This window comes from Ascaphus truei, chromosome 10, assembly GCF_040206685.1.
Source record: "Ascaphus truei isolate aAscTru1 chromosome 10, aAscTru1.hap1, whole genome shotgun sequence".
NCBI lineage: Eukaryota > Metazoa > Chordata > Amphibia > Anura > Ascaphidae > Ascaphus > Ascaphus truei.
In genome coordinates, this window is record NC_134492.1 from 1,620,543 (window position 1) to 1,636,428 (window position 15,886).

Below are 15,886 nucleotides of genomic sequence, written 5' to 3' on the forward strand. Positions count from 1 at the left end.
GTGCAACCAAATAACAGCTGGTTTTACTTCAAATTTGCCTCCAGCCCAGATGCAAAGTACAGAGATGTGCTTTGGAGGGAACCCAGCTGTGGGATTTGGGGGGGATTTGGATTTTTTCCACCCTTATTCAACCATCTCTTGATCGATTTATAAAAGAAAGGGACTAGATTATGTGAGGTGCCAAATACAGCAGAATTAGTTACAACCACATGGTTTTTTTTTTTTAATGATTTATGATCATGTGACTGTCACTCAAAAAGGTAATCCTTGTAACGGCTCATAATTGAATGATAGACTGTATGCATTCCAATGCATCCTGGAGTTTACATTCCATCATTGACATGCTTAATAATGCATAAATGTCAATGTGACAACATTAACTTTTTTCCTTTCTTTTTTCCCATTAAGGTCGCCACATTCTGCACAAAGTTTAATGCAACCAGATTCTATTAATATCATTAACAGCTATCCAGATCAACCAGACATTGGTGCAAGTAAGTTGAAGAGATACTATTGAAATAACGTGTTAAGTTTATGTTTATTATTTTAGCTTTATTTTAACAATTTACAATGTAATTTGTGCTACATTGTTGAATCCTCATTCCTATTATGTCATGTATTACTGCTGTAAAGCGCTATGTACAGCTGGCTTCCTATTAAATGTTGTTTTACTTACAAAAATGTCCTCCTCACTTTTAATGCTATACACTCCTGTGCTCCTCCTTACATCTAAGCCCTAATTTCCCGTTATACACCTGCCCGATTCTTGCATCCTGCTCAAGGATGTCTTCTGTCTTCCCCTTTTGTATCTAAAGCCCTCTCGCGCCTAAACCTGTCTCACTCAATGTCGCACACCGCTGGAATGCCCTTCCCCTCAATATCAATATCCCCTCAATATCCGACTGGCATCTCTCTCCACCTTTAAGACCCATCTTAAAACAGCCCTCTTTAACCAAGCATATGGGTAGCTCCGCTGGCTGATACTATACTTCGCATATGCACTAACCTTGACCCCTTGCAGACACACTTACTAGAACACTCTGTGTTTTTTCTTTATTTCAAACTTAATTTTGTTATCTGAGCATCGTAGATCACTCACTAACAAAACTGTTATTTGTCCAAAAAAAGGGGGGGCCCACTCTACCCCCCCGCCCCAAGTTGGCGGTCCATCTCTCTCTTCAGATAGAGACAGGTGGGTGGAGATGGTATGCGGAGGCGAGAGTCAGATAGAGACATGCGGAGGAACCCCGGCGTTAAACAGGGAGGGGCGCACTCTATTAGCAAACAGTGGAAGTAAGAAAGACTTCTGGGTCAGACCGCTAGAGCGCGCTCCTCCCTGGCCGTCCTGCTCTGCCTCTGTAGCAACCGCTCATTCCTCTGCCGGCATATCCTCTGCTTAAAGCCGGGGGCCCGCCGCTTCCGCCTCATACCATCTCCCCCCACCTGTCTCTAGAGATGAGAGCAATGATGATGATGAAGGGGAGAAGTGATGATGAGGGGGAGAGGTGATGGTGATGATGATGAGGGGGAGAGATGGTGTTGATGGGGAGAGATGGTGATGGTGATGATCATGAGGGTGAGAGCTGATGATGATGGTGATGAAGTAGAGAGCAGATAATGATGATGATGAGGAGGAGGGGATAGATGATGAGGAGGAGGGGGGAGATAATGATAAGGAGTAGGAGGGGGAGAGATGATGAGGAGGATGATGATGAGGAGGAGGAGAAGGGGGAGAGATGATGAGGAGAAGGAGGAGGGGAGAGATGATGAGGGGGAGAGATAAAGAGGAGGAGGGGGAGAGGTGATGATTATGATGGGGAGCGGGAGAGATGATGAGGAGGAGGGGGAGAGATGAGGATGATGAGGAGGGATGGGGAGAGATGAGGAGGAATTATGAAAGAGGATCAGGGAGAGCATGGGGGGGAGGGGAAACAATTGCAGTCAGTATTAATATTAAAGGGACCCTGAATTTTTTTTTGCCTGGGTACCCACACATGTCTAGCTACGCCACTGACATTGCCCTTAGACAGGTCGGTCTTTTTGGTTTACTACAGAATGGCCCGGAGTCATAAAACAGGAATTAAAACAGTTACTGTAATATCGCAACTGGGGAAAAAAATACCGGGTGCTACTACTGCAATTTTATGACCTGCAGTTACATTTTCCGAGGTTCAATATTAGTCGCAAAGCGGTAATTAACAGAACAATAATTTTGTGTGAATTACCGCATTGTGTTCAAAAGGGGGAAGGTAATGTGATATTTCTACCACAGGGTTATATAACATAAATGATTACATAATTCTATAGTAGGTATTAAATTAAACCCTTTGGTCCCTGTGGCTACCAAGGTACACCACAGGCATCCACTGGATGAATATTAGTAAAACTATACTACCCACCCCCTTGGCTACCTAAGGCACAACTATGTATAAGCAAACGAGAAAGTGCACTCACATATTCAGAAGTATACTGCCACGGGTGCTCGGGCTAACGTACTGCATTCAAAAGAAAAAAGTGTGTGTGTGCTGAGCACGCGCATTTTAAGTGAAACTTCTTTGTCTTTTGTCACTGTTTTGTCACAGAAATTGTATTTGTGATTATGATGTTTTTATTTAAAATCCAAACATAATTTCAGTGAGAAAACGCAAAGAAGTTTGACTTAGAACGCGCAGCACCCCCACCACCGTTTTAGCTATTTACACTTCTATATTTATACTAACTGTGAATTCCTCGTGACTGTGTGTGACAGTGTGTGTGTATGAGTGACTGTGTGTGACAGTGTGTGTGACTGTGTGTGACTCTGTTTGTTTTTGTGTCACTGTGTGTAGCATTGTGAGTGGGCCCACCTGTGCAGCAGAGAGTTTGGTGTGGACCACACATAGGAAGGGGTCCAGGCACCAGAGCATGGAATTTGTGGCCGAGTTCGGTGATCCTGTGCATGCGTGCACGCAGCGGCGGGCATGTGCACGCGCGTATCACCGTGCGCTCACACGCCCAGCGCCGGCTGGGCCGTTACAGCACATGCGGAGGGGTAGACGATTATGGGCTTCTGTGCAAGCGCAGCGAGGCATGCACATCTTACAACCTCCGCTTCTGCTCATGCGCTGCCTACAATCTCCGTGTGGACTAGAAGGCCCGATCAGCAATACCGTGACATCACTTCTGTCATGGATTTTCGTGACAAGTAATGTAAAACAAATATAATCACTGCGCTTCTCCATGTAAAGAGCATGCAGCTAGTGAAGGAAATGGCCATACAAATGTGCAAAACAGAAAGTGAATCCCTGCGCTTCTCCCATAGGGATAGCAATCAATGGGGAATATATATATATATATATATATGTATGGTGTAAATATCTATAAGAAAAAAGGAGACTTTTGGTATACATCCTTTGATCAAATAATGCCAAGCCTGCTAACCATGTCAAGGTAAGTCTCTTTAGCAGGTCCCTACGCTAAATGCATACTAGTGTTATGTGGTTAGCAGGCTTGGCATTATTTGATCAAAGGATGTATACCAAAAGTCTCCTTTTTTCTTATAGATATTTACACCATACATATATATATATATATTCCCCATTGATTGCTATCCCTATGGGAGAAGCGCAGGGATTCACTTTCTGTTTTGCACATTTGTATGGCCATTTCCTTCACTAGCTGCATGCTCTTTACATGGAGAAGCGCAGTGATTATATTTGTTTTACATTATTTGTTGGGCCGATTTTAATCCTTTGCAGCACGCTCCTAGAGGGCAACACTACTATGGTGTAATTGAATATATTTAGCCAATCACCTGCAACTGCTTATTGAGCAGTTTGTGGCAGGCCAGCCCCTCCTCTTCTAGGTATATAATCTCCTAGCAAGGTCCCCTTATTTCACTTCACTTACATGTGAGTATCTGTACTGGTATATACCAGTTTTTAATTGCACTAGGTTATACAAGCATATGCTTTGATATTTTAACCCTTTCTGGGCTTATTTCACATAACACTAGTATGCATTTAGCGTAGGGACCTGCTAAAGAGACTTACCTTGACGTGGTTAGCAGGCTTGGCATTATTTGATCAAAGGATGTATACCAAAAGTCTCCTTTTTTCTTATAGATATTTACACCATACATATATATATATATATATTCCCCATTGATTGCTATCCCTATGGGAGAAGCGCAGGGATTCACTTTCTATTTTCGTGACAAGACAAGACATTTTTCCCATCAAAATCCTATAGGTGCCCGTAAAGAAGTTTCACTTCAAAAATGGCTCTCCAATGGTCTTGTTTATCTTGTATTTAAAAGGTGATAAGTAACTCGGATGGACATTTCAGTCCTGCCGTGTGGACCTTTGCCTAGACCGAAATGTTGGTACGTGTTACTTATTACCTTTTAAATACAAGTTAAACAAGACCACTGGAGTGCCGTTTGTTTCTCTAGAATGCCATAGAATTACTTGTAATCCAGGCCTATTGGCATATTTATAATCCATGCCCATCCATGGGCCTGCGAAGGGTGTCCTCAACTTGTCACAAAGCCCTGGTTCCTCTGTTGATAGAAGAATCTTCTTCTGAAAGTATTTATTTCTTCTTAGAAGTGGTCTTCTTTCTTCATCTTCAGTCTTCAGCCACTGGATGTGGCCTCCATATTGACTTTTGGTCTTCTGCGAGGTGCCTGGCCTTTTAAAGTGACTAGGGCCATCACAAAAGACATGTCATAGGGACACACAGTAGAGCAATCAATCATATTGCTTGTATCATGTGCTTCCCTGCATTAGTGTTGACATCACAGATTTTTCTATCCAAGCTCCACCTTTATAATGACCATTATTTAAATAGGCAAGATAGGGCTAACCCCAACCTGGAGTAGGTAATAACAAAAATATCGGGACATGAGGACTAGCAGCAAAATGATTACATTTGCAGTATTTAGTCATTTTAGTGCCGGTCCCGCTATTTTAATTGGACACACTAACAAATTTGTTTTTTTTATCGGTACAACGTTGATTACTTGCACCATAAAAATAATGCCTTTCTTTTGTCAATAATAGCACATTTTCTCATTATCGGAATTTGATTAGTCAATGTGTTGTATGGTAGCTAACAGTTTACATGTAAAGTTATTATCTTTATAAATGTTTTAAGGAAGAGCAAATTTTCATGTGTTCAACCATATGTTGTGGGGTTTGAAGTAATTCAATAAGTACAGTTGGGGTAAATGACATCATAGACCTGAGATTTGTGATGCCTCTGGTAAACCAGCTGTGACAGAGTATCAGCGACTGCCTTAATGTCTCTAAATTCCAGTTAGTCCAACCATACATTTACCAGGGTTTGGAGAAAGGGTTTCTTTTATGCATAAAGAAGGCTACAGCCTAAACCGTCAACCAATAGGATGTGGAACCCATTGTGAGAGTTATAAAACCTGTAACAAGATAATCTTTGCAAACCCGTTTTCATACTTAACAGAAGTATGGTTGAATGGAGGCATTCAGATTGATACTTATGTAGCACTGTTTCCCCCACCCTATGGGATATGTGGTGGCTACTTAGGGTGCGTGGTGCTTTACCTGCGGCTCACAGGAGGCCTGAATCTCCGCTGCTTGGAGACTGGGGTGTACCTGGATATCCGGTGACAGCGCCTCCACCTGTGCGGGATCCTGACAGCGCCGGATAACCCCTTCACAGGACCCAATGCAATAATTACAGCGTATATGATAACAGTTTACTGACATGCAAGTGATAACACTATAATACAGTATGTATACTCAGGCCTGGCATGGCCTTACCCAGGCACCGTATTGCACTGTCCATCTACTTAGTCCACACCCTGGTGAGAGTGTCCCCCAATGTACAGAGGTGCCCTGGGCACCTACCCAACCTGGTGTCCACAGTAGCCAACCCACCCGGAAGTGTGTGAAAGCGCTGCCCACAGTGTTATAGTTGGTGCACTTGTAGAAGGTGTGATACCTGCCTGGTGCTCCAACAGCATACCTGCCCGGTGCTCCAACATCGCCGTCATCGATGAGTCCGCCTCCACGTGGGGTGGTATCCAGCTGGAGGGTCCCATCTTAATTGTCTCTACATGCGGTGGTGGTCTGGTCCCAGACCACAGGCCGCTGATGCTGTGCGGCGTCCTCAGCTGTGTTCCTGACACTGATCAGCTAATGGGGCAGTGTCCCTGTAGCAGCCACAAGCTTACAGGGGAGTCGAGGACTAGCTTGGGCCTAATAGGGAGGCTCTGGCCTAGTGCAGGGGCCACAGACACCCTGCACATACACCCTTACCCTTCAGTGTCCCAGCTCCGACTGGCGTGGCTCGCAGCTCGCCAAATGTATCAACTCTGGGAGCAGGGGATTCCGGCCACGCGATTGGCTGCTGTGTGCCAACTGATCCTGTAGCCCTATGGCCTTCTGGGGGCTGTAGTTCCCTTGCAGAGCTATTGTAAGATGGCCGCCATGCGCTGCGCATGCGTGCGCCTCTCCTTAATGGCGACTGGCTGCGGAGCCTCTGTGCATGCGCAAGTCTCACTGCGCATGCGCGCGCATCCAAACATGGCGGCGCCCTGCAAGGGGAGCCTGCGACCTGGTCGCCTCTCCATAAGTGCCGGCAGGCTCCCGCACCTCCCCCCACCTTCAGCTGCCCCTGCCCTAGTCTCCGCTGCCAGCCGCAGCAAGATCCCAGGTAAGGGCAGCAAGGGGAACCCAGGGGGGGCCTGGCCACACTTAATAACGCTGTACCATTACTTGTGTAGTGTAGTACTTGATCTTCAAAGCTTGTTTATTAGTAGGATATTGGGGTTTATTCCGATCCTTGATACTCTGTCTGTTGCTAAAGTATCTCATGCTAGAGTGTGCAGCAATAGGTAGCCTCCTTATCTGGCTCTGCTGATAGATGGGGAATGGGGAACTTTCATAGCTCTTAACAATGTATTTTGCTTCAGACAAAGAGTTATCTGCAAAGACTTTGATAGGCTCAACATACCCCGATCATTTAACGGAGTTCCAGTTCTGATAATATTAAAGAACATATACTAACTTTTAAAAAGTATATTCACTAAACTGTTATAGCCTTGTGAACTGTTTTGTATGCACTCATCTTAATGTTGCAGGCTGGAAATGCTCTGAAAATGAAGCTTGTGAAGCATTGACATCTATGAAGACTACAAAAATATCTTCAATGAGCAATCTGACTGATGCAGATAAAAGCAACTCATGTTCAGCAAAGGCTTTAAATGTGACATTTGATTTGGGCAATGATGTCTGGGATGATTTCGATGATGATAACTTACTAGATGCCAGCAGTTTTGCAAGTACAATGGAGACATCTGCTTCAGGTAAACCTGCATAGCAAATATGTATATGTGTTTAATACCCTTTTTGTAGCTTTTCATGTATGGACAGTGGCAGATTTCCCATTAGGCACGATAGGCCCGGGCCTAAGGTGGCAGAATTTGGGGGCGGCATGCGCGATTTGCGCTTGCTGGTTGCTCATGCGCTTGTGTTATCGGCGCTTGCCGGCTAGCGCCAATCACACATGCGCTGCTTGCAAGTGCTGATCGCACATGCGTGGCTGGCAACGTGACATCACACGCGTCACGTTACCATGGCAAAGGGACGGCGCACCGCTAGAGGAGGAGGGCGGCACCAGGAAAGTGCCTATGGGTGGCATTTGTTAAAATCCGACAATGTGTATGGAACAGTTTGACTTAGTGGGCTTATGTAATAAAGTGCTTTAGTGTCAATTCGGCACTACCGCAAGACCTATTAACTTGAATGGAAGTTTCCACACCAAATCGGTAAAATGTTGCTGATCAGATAAAATAGGACTAAAGGAGTGGCTCAGTGAGTAAAGGCTCAGTGAGTAAAGGCTCAGTGAGTAAAGGCTCAGTGAGTAAAGGCTCAGTGAGTAAAGGCTCAGTGAGTAAAGGCTCAGTGAGTAAAGGCTCAGTGAGTAAAGGCTCAGTGAGTAAAGGCTCAGTGAATAAAGGCTCAGTGAGTAAAGGCTCAGTGAGTAAAGGCTCAGTGAGTAAAGGCTCAGTGAGTAAAGGCTCAGTGAATAAAGGCTCAGTGAGTAAAGACACTGACCTATTCACAAAGCAGTGATAAGTGGTTTAGTGGTTGATAAATGCCTTTATTGTGTGATACTGCCTGATCTGCGATTCACAAAGCAGTGATAACAGTGCAGTATTACGCTATAATGGCATTTTATTGACCCTAAACAGTCAGAGACAAAAAAGTTGTCAGATAGGCCAAAAAATGGCAACCCCCCCGTTTTTTTTTTGCCAGTAACTGCTATTTACAAAGCAGTGATAAGTTTATCGTAGTATAAAAGCTCGCCATCCTTTTTCACCAGCTAAAGGCTGGCGCAAAAGAGATTGAGACATGCATAAAATCATGTTGTTTTTTTTCAGCACTGGTATCAATCCTGAGGCCAGCGGGGGTCTCCGGTTGGTCCCCGTGGGTGTCCTGGGTCCCATGGGGGTCCTTGGGTGGCTCCTGCGGGTGTCTTGGGGCCACATGAGGGTCTGGGGGTCCTAGTGTAGTTCTCGCGGGTGTCTGGGGGGCCCACGGCTTTCTGGGGGTCCTCTGGTGGTCCCCGTGAATTTCTGGGGGACCCATGGGTGTCCTTGGGTGGTTCCCGTGTGTGTCCTGGGGCCCCACTGAGGTTCTTGGGTGGTTCCCGCGGGTGTCCGGGGGCCACAAAGGGGTCTGTGGGTCCTCAGGAGGATCCTGTGGGTGTCCGTGGGTCCCGCTGGTCTGCAGTACCAATCCTGTGCCCCAAAAAAAGTGCAATACACTGATGTAAATACTCCCCCCAGATATGGAAAATAGTGCATTTGCCCATTTAAAATATAACATAAATCAGCAGCATAAAGTAAATAAAACAAGTACTTACCCCTGCCACGATGTAGACCGTCCTCATCCTCATCATCGTCCTTGTCCTCCGTGGCCGTGGGCATCAACAATACAATAACAAACACAATCTAATGGCCCCTAACCCCTAAATCATCTTAGTGGTTAGTAACCATTATAGTCATTAAGAGGTTAACCTACCCTCCTCCGCTACCCACCCACCCTACCCGGGGACACCACCCCTGCTACCCAATGATTGGCACAGTGTTAAAGCATGCCCATCATATCACTAAAATATGGGCATACTTTGCCACTAACGCAATAAATGGGGAAGCTAAAAAAAAAAAACAGGCCCAAAATATAACACATTAAATATAAAAATAAACACATTACAAATGCCAATAAACCAATTGATTGGCACAGTGTTAAAGCATTCTCATATACGTAATATGGGCATGATTTAACACTATCACAGTCAATGGTCAACCTAAAAAAAACTACCACCAACAATATCAAATTCAATCAAAACAATCACTAAACAAACAACAATAAAAAAGTAAACACATACCAGAAATCAATAAAGCAATAACCAAATAAGCACCAGAATTAAAAATCCAAACACCAAAAAAAACCATAAATAAATAAAAGAAAACTCCAAATAAACACCATTATGAAAAAGCTAAAGACCAAAAATAAACCACAATTACAAAGCAAACACCAAAAAAATTACAGAAATAAATAATTGAAAACACAAGAAGAAATCCCATAATTCAAAATCAAAACACAAAATAAATAGCAGCAATATTTAAAATCAAGCAGCCAAAGTACATTCAAAAGAAATAAAAGCAAGCATTTGCCAAAAAATGGTTATAAGATAACTGGTGGGTGCAGTAGTATGGGCTCCCAACAGGGGCTTTGTCAAAAACATTGATACTGTGACCCTTATGACTGCGACCTCATCTACAGAAAAAGAGCTAAAAAAAACAAGAAAATGCAGAGAAATCTACGTAAATTACAAATGAAGTCATACACAATATCACCAGGGAGTCATAGGGGCTTATTCTATATCCGCCGAGGCACCCGATCAAACTGTTTTCGAACAAAATTACCCATTGACTTTATTGACTTTGGTTTGTACATTGTCTAAAACTATGGACTGTGGCCATCTGGCAACGAAGAGGTTAACATATACTAAACTTAACCAGTTTATCAGTAAGTTTTGAATTTTTTTATCTAAACTAAAATTTGACTTATGAAACAGGAGAAAATTAAGATATAAGATAGATATGGGGTAATTCATTGAACTGCAATAGTGCCAATCGAGCACTATTGCAGAGTAACTCGCATTGTGTTTTTCTGCAGGTTCCAAAAATGCCACATTCAATAAGCTTCATTCAGTATCTACACTTTTGCCATTAACAGAGCAACAGAAACAGACTAGATCTAATGCTCCAGACAAGTGAGTATTTGGGGTACTTATGCTATTTTGTAGAAATACAGGATTGAACAAATAAAAGTAAAAATAAATAAAAAATACTATTGTGAAGCATGTTCAACTCAAGAAAGAGTGTCTTATGGTTAACAGCAATGGGTTTAGAAAGGGAGAGCTTTTTTCTAATCCTGTTGGCAACTCCATTTGACCTTGGGCAAGTCACGTTATCTTTCACTGGCCCTTATTCAATATGCTGAAGAGCCGCCTCTCTGTGCTGGAGTTTATTTTAGTCCTATTAACAATCTCTTTTCCAGCATGGAGAAGCAGCTTCACTGCTTATTGAATAGGGACCCTTATCTCAGGCACCAAAAATGTATTTGTAGCTTTTTAAGCAGTGGCTTACAGTAGGTGCCCATAACATCCAATGCCCAGTGACGCATACAATACAGCACTATGCAAGACAACCATGGTCATAATCAACTAACCTTTTTCATATTCGGTGAAGCATGTATATTAATGATTTCTCTTCATAGATATTCCCCTTTGAAAACAAATACAGTGGTTTGCCCACAAAAAAATATACATTTAACCGATGACCAGCCATCAAATCACAGATCATATGAATACACTACTTCTGTAAGTACATAAGTAATGTTATTTATTTTTCATGAAGGATCAAGTCTACATCCCATACAAGAAATGTGTTCAAATGCCATCCTTTTCATTTGTCCAGAATAGTGTCACAATGTATCAGTTTACTTGATAATCGTATAAAATTTCTATGCTTACACTTCTTGTCTTGAAGACCATTGATGAAAAAAGATATCCCTTTACCTTGGAAGAGATAACAAGTACTAGTACTGCATTCTCAAACGTGATTTCTTCAAACTCTTCTAAGGCTGGCTGCAACAGTGACTTTTTCTTCACGGCCCCAGAAAATAACAGTGAAAAATATGCAAGGTGAGATTATTTATTTCTCTGTCAACTGGATTGGGTAAGGTCTATAAAATTCTTTATGATATTTTAAAATGATCCACATGCAAAATACATTAGATGGTTATAGTAAAAGATTCATATTCATATAGCCTGGCCTTCGGCAGCTATTGCTAATTCTGGGCCTTTCCTCTGGCAGTTCTGTTAGAACAGGCAGTGGAAAGGTTAATTCCTTCAGTTGGCCTGTTTTGCATTTCAGCTCTGAGTATGTAGCAATATTCAGGGGCGGGCCTAAGCAACCTGTGAGCATGTTAATCCAAAGGGTGGATATGGGTTGGAACACCCCCTGATGTGTGAGCCAATCGGTATCCAGCTTTGAGTTGTAATGATTCAAAGTAAGGCCTGGAACATAGTGCCTTTAACAGTGCTGAGGCGCGATCAGGGGGCGGGACGGGGGCGGGCCAGTGACGTCACGGAGCTGGTTCGCCCTCATTGGGCGAACCGCTCAAGTGACCGGCCCTGCGCTCTGGCAAGCGGGGAAATTTCAAAACTCCGTCAGATACACGCTTCCCCAGCGTGCTGACGCGTGCGCGAGCCCCAGCTAAAGCCGCTCTCATTGCGGCTGCAGGGGCTCAGTGCCGAGCAGCAGCACGAGTCAGCGCATAAGCGCTGACCATGTCCGAGGCCTACGAGACACTCCCTGAGGATATTCAAATTGAGGCATGTTTCCTAAATTTAGTGTGTCAGTTAGAGAGGAGATCTTGCAGTGAGAGGACTGAGAACCGGTCTCCCCCTCTTGCCCCACCTGGGCAAGGAGGGGGGGGGGAATTTAAGCTGCCATGACCAGAGAGGCAGAGATTACACCATGCCTGTGATATCATGCTTTATGCACACCTATGCTGAATAAAGACCAAGATAAAAGAGACTGCTGTGTGTGTCCCTGTTCCTGTGTCTGGAGAATGGAGTGTCAGTGGGGGTCTCTCCTGTGGAGACCCCAGGGGATCCCTACTGGGTGGAGGCGCTGTGCACCCTGAGAGAACAAGGTAACCTGTCCCACACCACACCTCCTGTCCCTGTCCTGGGCTCTCCCCACAACACCGCGGAGCACTCAGCCCTCCTGTTTGCCAGCAGGTATCAGCACCAAGACGACTCAGAGTGACCAGAAGGAGTGTACCCCCAATCTCATGTCGGGTGGGGTACCGTAGAAGGGTTACATTCAGTATTGGTGTTTCCTCGTGTACAGTAAGCACTTATACTATTAGAAAGTTATATAGCTATGCAGTGTTTTTTATTGAGCAAAATTATTTAAAAATCAACAGCAATAGTTTTGGGTCATTATAGAAGAACTTCTCAATAATTTTTTTGTGTTTTAGAATAAAATTAAAGCAAAAAGTTATGCTATAGCAAACTTGATAGATGTATACCTACAAATAGGTTTATTAGCTTACAGAGTTATGGATTGAATTTGCAAAAGTAATGAACTAGTTTATCTCCGTGAATACATTGTTTAATTACTATCAGTTTTTAAATCTGGTCATTAAGCATTAGTCAAAGTGCAGTGTAAAATTAAAGGTCCCACATTGGTCATTATAGACTGTATAATGATTTTCTGTTGTGTTTTTGTGGCAAGGAGGCTTAGCTTAATATCTTTTCTTCAACAAGCTCGTATGAACCCAGGATATAAGTCCGTGTGTTCCTCTATCTTGTTGTCCTCATTTAAATATCAAACAGGAAGTCCACAATGACAACTTTCTAACCACAAAGCATTTTGCTTGTGAACTTGACCTTCTTAAGACACCTGTTTTCCAAGCCCATCTTATTCACTCTTATTTTGCCTTATTTTACCCTTCTAATTAATACTACATATTACATACACTTTGCCATGGTGAAATGTTATAGAAAATACAGCATAATTCATATTTTAGTAAATATGAAAGTATATTTTACAGGCTTACCACAAAATACACATTTTTAAATTGGCTCTTGATTTTAAGATTTATTTCGAATTTTTTCTAACACGCTACTCACCAAGAAGCTCAGTACTAGAGCGCATGTAGAGATTGTACTGTAGAGCTTTCGGGTTTATTCACCATTTTATTTGTACTTTTTATTTTTCAGTGACCTTCAGCTGGATGATGAAACCAAGGCATTTATTGGAATATTTGATGGCATATTTTAAAGATACAGTATTATGCTCATGACAAATCAGACGAATATGGGAATATTCCATATAGTTACCCGCCTTCGTACCTTGTCTCCATACTGGTTTATCTAAACAATTGATACTTATAAAAGATTTAGGGCATTAGGATATGTTGTACACATCTTCACTCTGTACACTTTACCCTTTAAGAGGAGTATCCTTGCTAATACTGTAGTCAAGTATATTTTAGAAATGAAACAAATCTTTCAAGGCTTATGGTTCCAGAATAAAGATCCTAGAATATTATGATAACTTTTACGCCTATTATTGATTTAACGTAGAGCATCTAAAACTAAACTGCAGAAAGACAATATTTACAATATCTTTTTTTCATCTCGGGAGCTATCTACAAACAAAGGGAACATCACTATTGTGAACAGGCTGTATGTTCACGTAAACAAATATGTTTTTGAAATTAATCAATTTGTTAACATTTCCATCATCATTTCCAGCCGTTTACCACCCAGATATATGTAGTGTGCCGTCTAGATATGAAATATTATTGAAAATGTATTTAGTCATGTTTAACTTTCATTAGTACCATATATGTTTTGAAATAGTATTTGTAAGTGAATTACTTTTATTGCTAACATTTGCATAGAAACAACTCTCTTCATTCTACTTTTCATCTGCATCTAATAGATTCAACCATTGTATGTTAGCAATGAGAAACAACAATAAACTCATTTTAAAATGTTAATGTGTTCCTCTATTTCACTGTAAAGGAGTGCTTGGTGGGGTGGGGCTCAGAATATTATTCATGGTTTTTAAACTATAAATAAATCCAAATGTGTAATCTACTTGAAAATACTTTTAGGAATAATATAAAAAATACCTCTGGAAAATACTGTAAATGGTGATATTTAAGCTTTTTTTTACAAAGCAGCAATATCTTCTGAATTATAGTACAATTTTCTATAATTACATTCAAGGTTTACGGGTTGTTCCCTATATTAGTTTTAAGCATTTTATTTAAACAGGAAACATTTATTTGTAACATTATAATCCCAGGGAACTGAGCAACATTTTATAAAAATGTTAAATACTTTTGGTGGTGTCTGAGAAGTTAGGTTTTATCAACTCTGTACAGTGATTAAGGGCATTCTATTGAGATTTAGTGGGAGCAAAGGGAGGCAAAACATTTACAGGTTTTACACAGCAGAGCTTTTTCAGTTTGCTATATCTTGCATGTTACAGCTCATTTAGAGCACTGTGGCTATAGCACAAATTCTTATCAGCATGATAAAGACATTTGTATGCTGAAACGTTGGCCTGTATACGCTGTTTGTCTAATTAATATGAACAAACTTTGAAATGACATTTGGAGTGCTGGGAGGTATTTTCTTATATCTGCTAGACTTTGCACAGAAGGTTGTTTGTTCCTCCTGGAGCATCAGGTCCAGCAGCATGGAGCACCCGGTAGCCTCTTTTGTCTATTCAAATGTTTTAATTCTATTGGTGTGCATACTGTAACGTACATGCTTTGAGTAGAATTATAGTTTAAAAGCAAATGCCATTTTTCATTATTTAAGTAATAATCCCATCAGAACAGGGCATTACTGGCCAATAATGCCCTGGCTGGAAGAGTTGAAGGCCCGAGGCGAAGCCACAAGCTCTGTAGCTACACCCAGACTCTGCTGCTACACACACATACAACACACCAGCACCACACACAAACAGTAGCTCTACACACACACACACACACACAAGCTGCTGCTGCTACACAAAAACTCTGCAGCTACACCCACCAACACTGCTGCTGCTGACACACACACACACACACACACACTAGATAGACAGAAACTGCTGCTACAAACTGTCACGGTGACTTATGACAGGCTGCAATTTACACCAAATATATATAATATATTATATATATATATATATAACTGGGTTGAACTGGGACGAAACTTAGATATGATAAAATGTAATTTATTCCTTGATAAAGGTGAACACAACAGATTATACAAATAACAGGCAAAATATAGACACTTACTTAAAGATGGACATGATGAAACAGTCACATCTGGACTGGCAGTTCATACAGCACTCTTCATCATCCCAAGACACGAAAAGCCATGAAAAGGCCTTGCATGCAGACATTGCATAGCATTTCTCTCAGCAATCAAGATGGTATAGAAGAACGAACACAGGATAAAGGGTGGACAACGTTTATAAACCTTTTGTAACCCTATCCTTAACATTAAGTACAGGTGATTGGTTTTCAATTACCTGTAGCCACTCACTAACATGGGAACACATTTTGATACATGCCCCCAGCTAGTTGGCACATGCTCAGTTGGACTCTGGGGTCTCATTTCTGCAGCCCCACATTTGCATCAGGAATGCCAGCCAGTCTACTAAACGGAATTTCTGGCAGGAAACCCTTTGTTGTAAGGTGTGAAATGGGACACTTATAGCCTGCTCTGGTTTGAGTCATCTCCGCCCTCCTGTAAACAGTGTAGGTGATAA

General features: G+C 42.1%; 1 protein-coding gene across 8 annotated transcripts in view; it reads left to right on the forward strand.

Annotated features, from left to right (window-relative positions):
• Positions 1-14,085, forward strand: part of HFM1 (helicase for meiosis 1) — a 188,835-nt gene extending 174,750 nt beyond the window's left edge. For 7 of the 8 annotated variants that reach the window (XM_075615549.1, XM_075615550.1, XM_075615554.1 and 4 more), the window contains 6 exons: positions 409-494; positions 7,103-7,327; positions 10,209-10,305; positions 10,812-10,914; positions 11,084-11,238; positions 13,330-14,085. In XM_075615549.1, the coding sequence (XP_075471664.1) occupies positions 409-494; positions 7,103-7,327; positions 10,209-10,305; positions 10,812-10,914; positions 11,084-11,238; positions 13,330-13,390 (727 nt within the window). In that variant the 3' untranslated portion in view covers positions 13,391-14,085. The remainder of the gene's footprint in view (positions 1-408; positions 495-7,102; positions 7,328-10,208; positions 10,306-10,811; positions 10,915-11,083; positions 11,239-13,329) is intronic. The other variant, XM_075615558.1, reaches the window with a different exon arrangement.
• Positions 14,086-15,886: the final 1,801 nt, after the last annotated feature.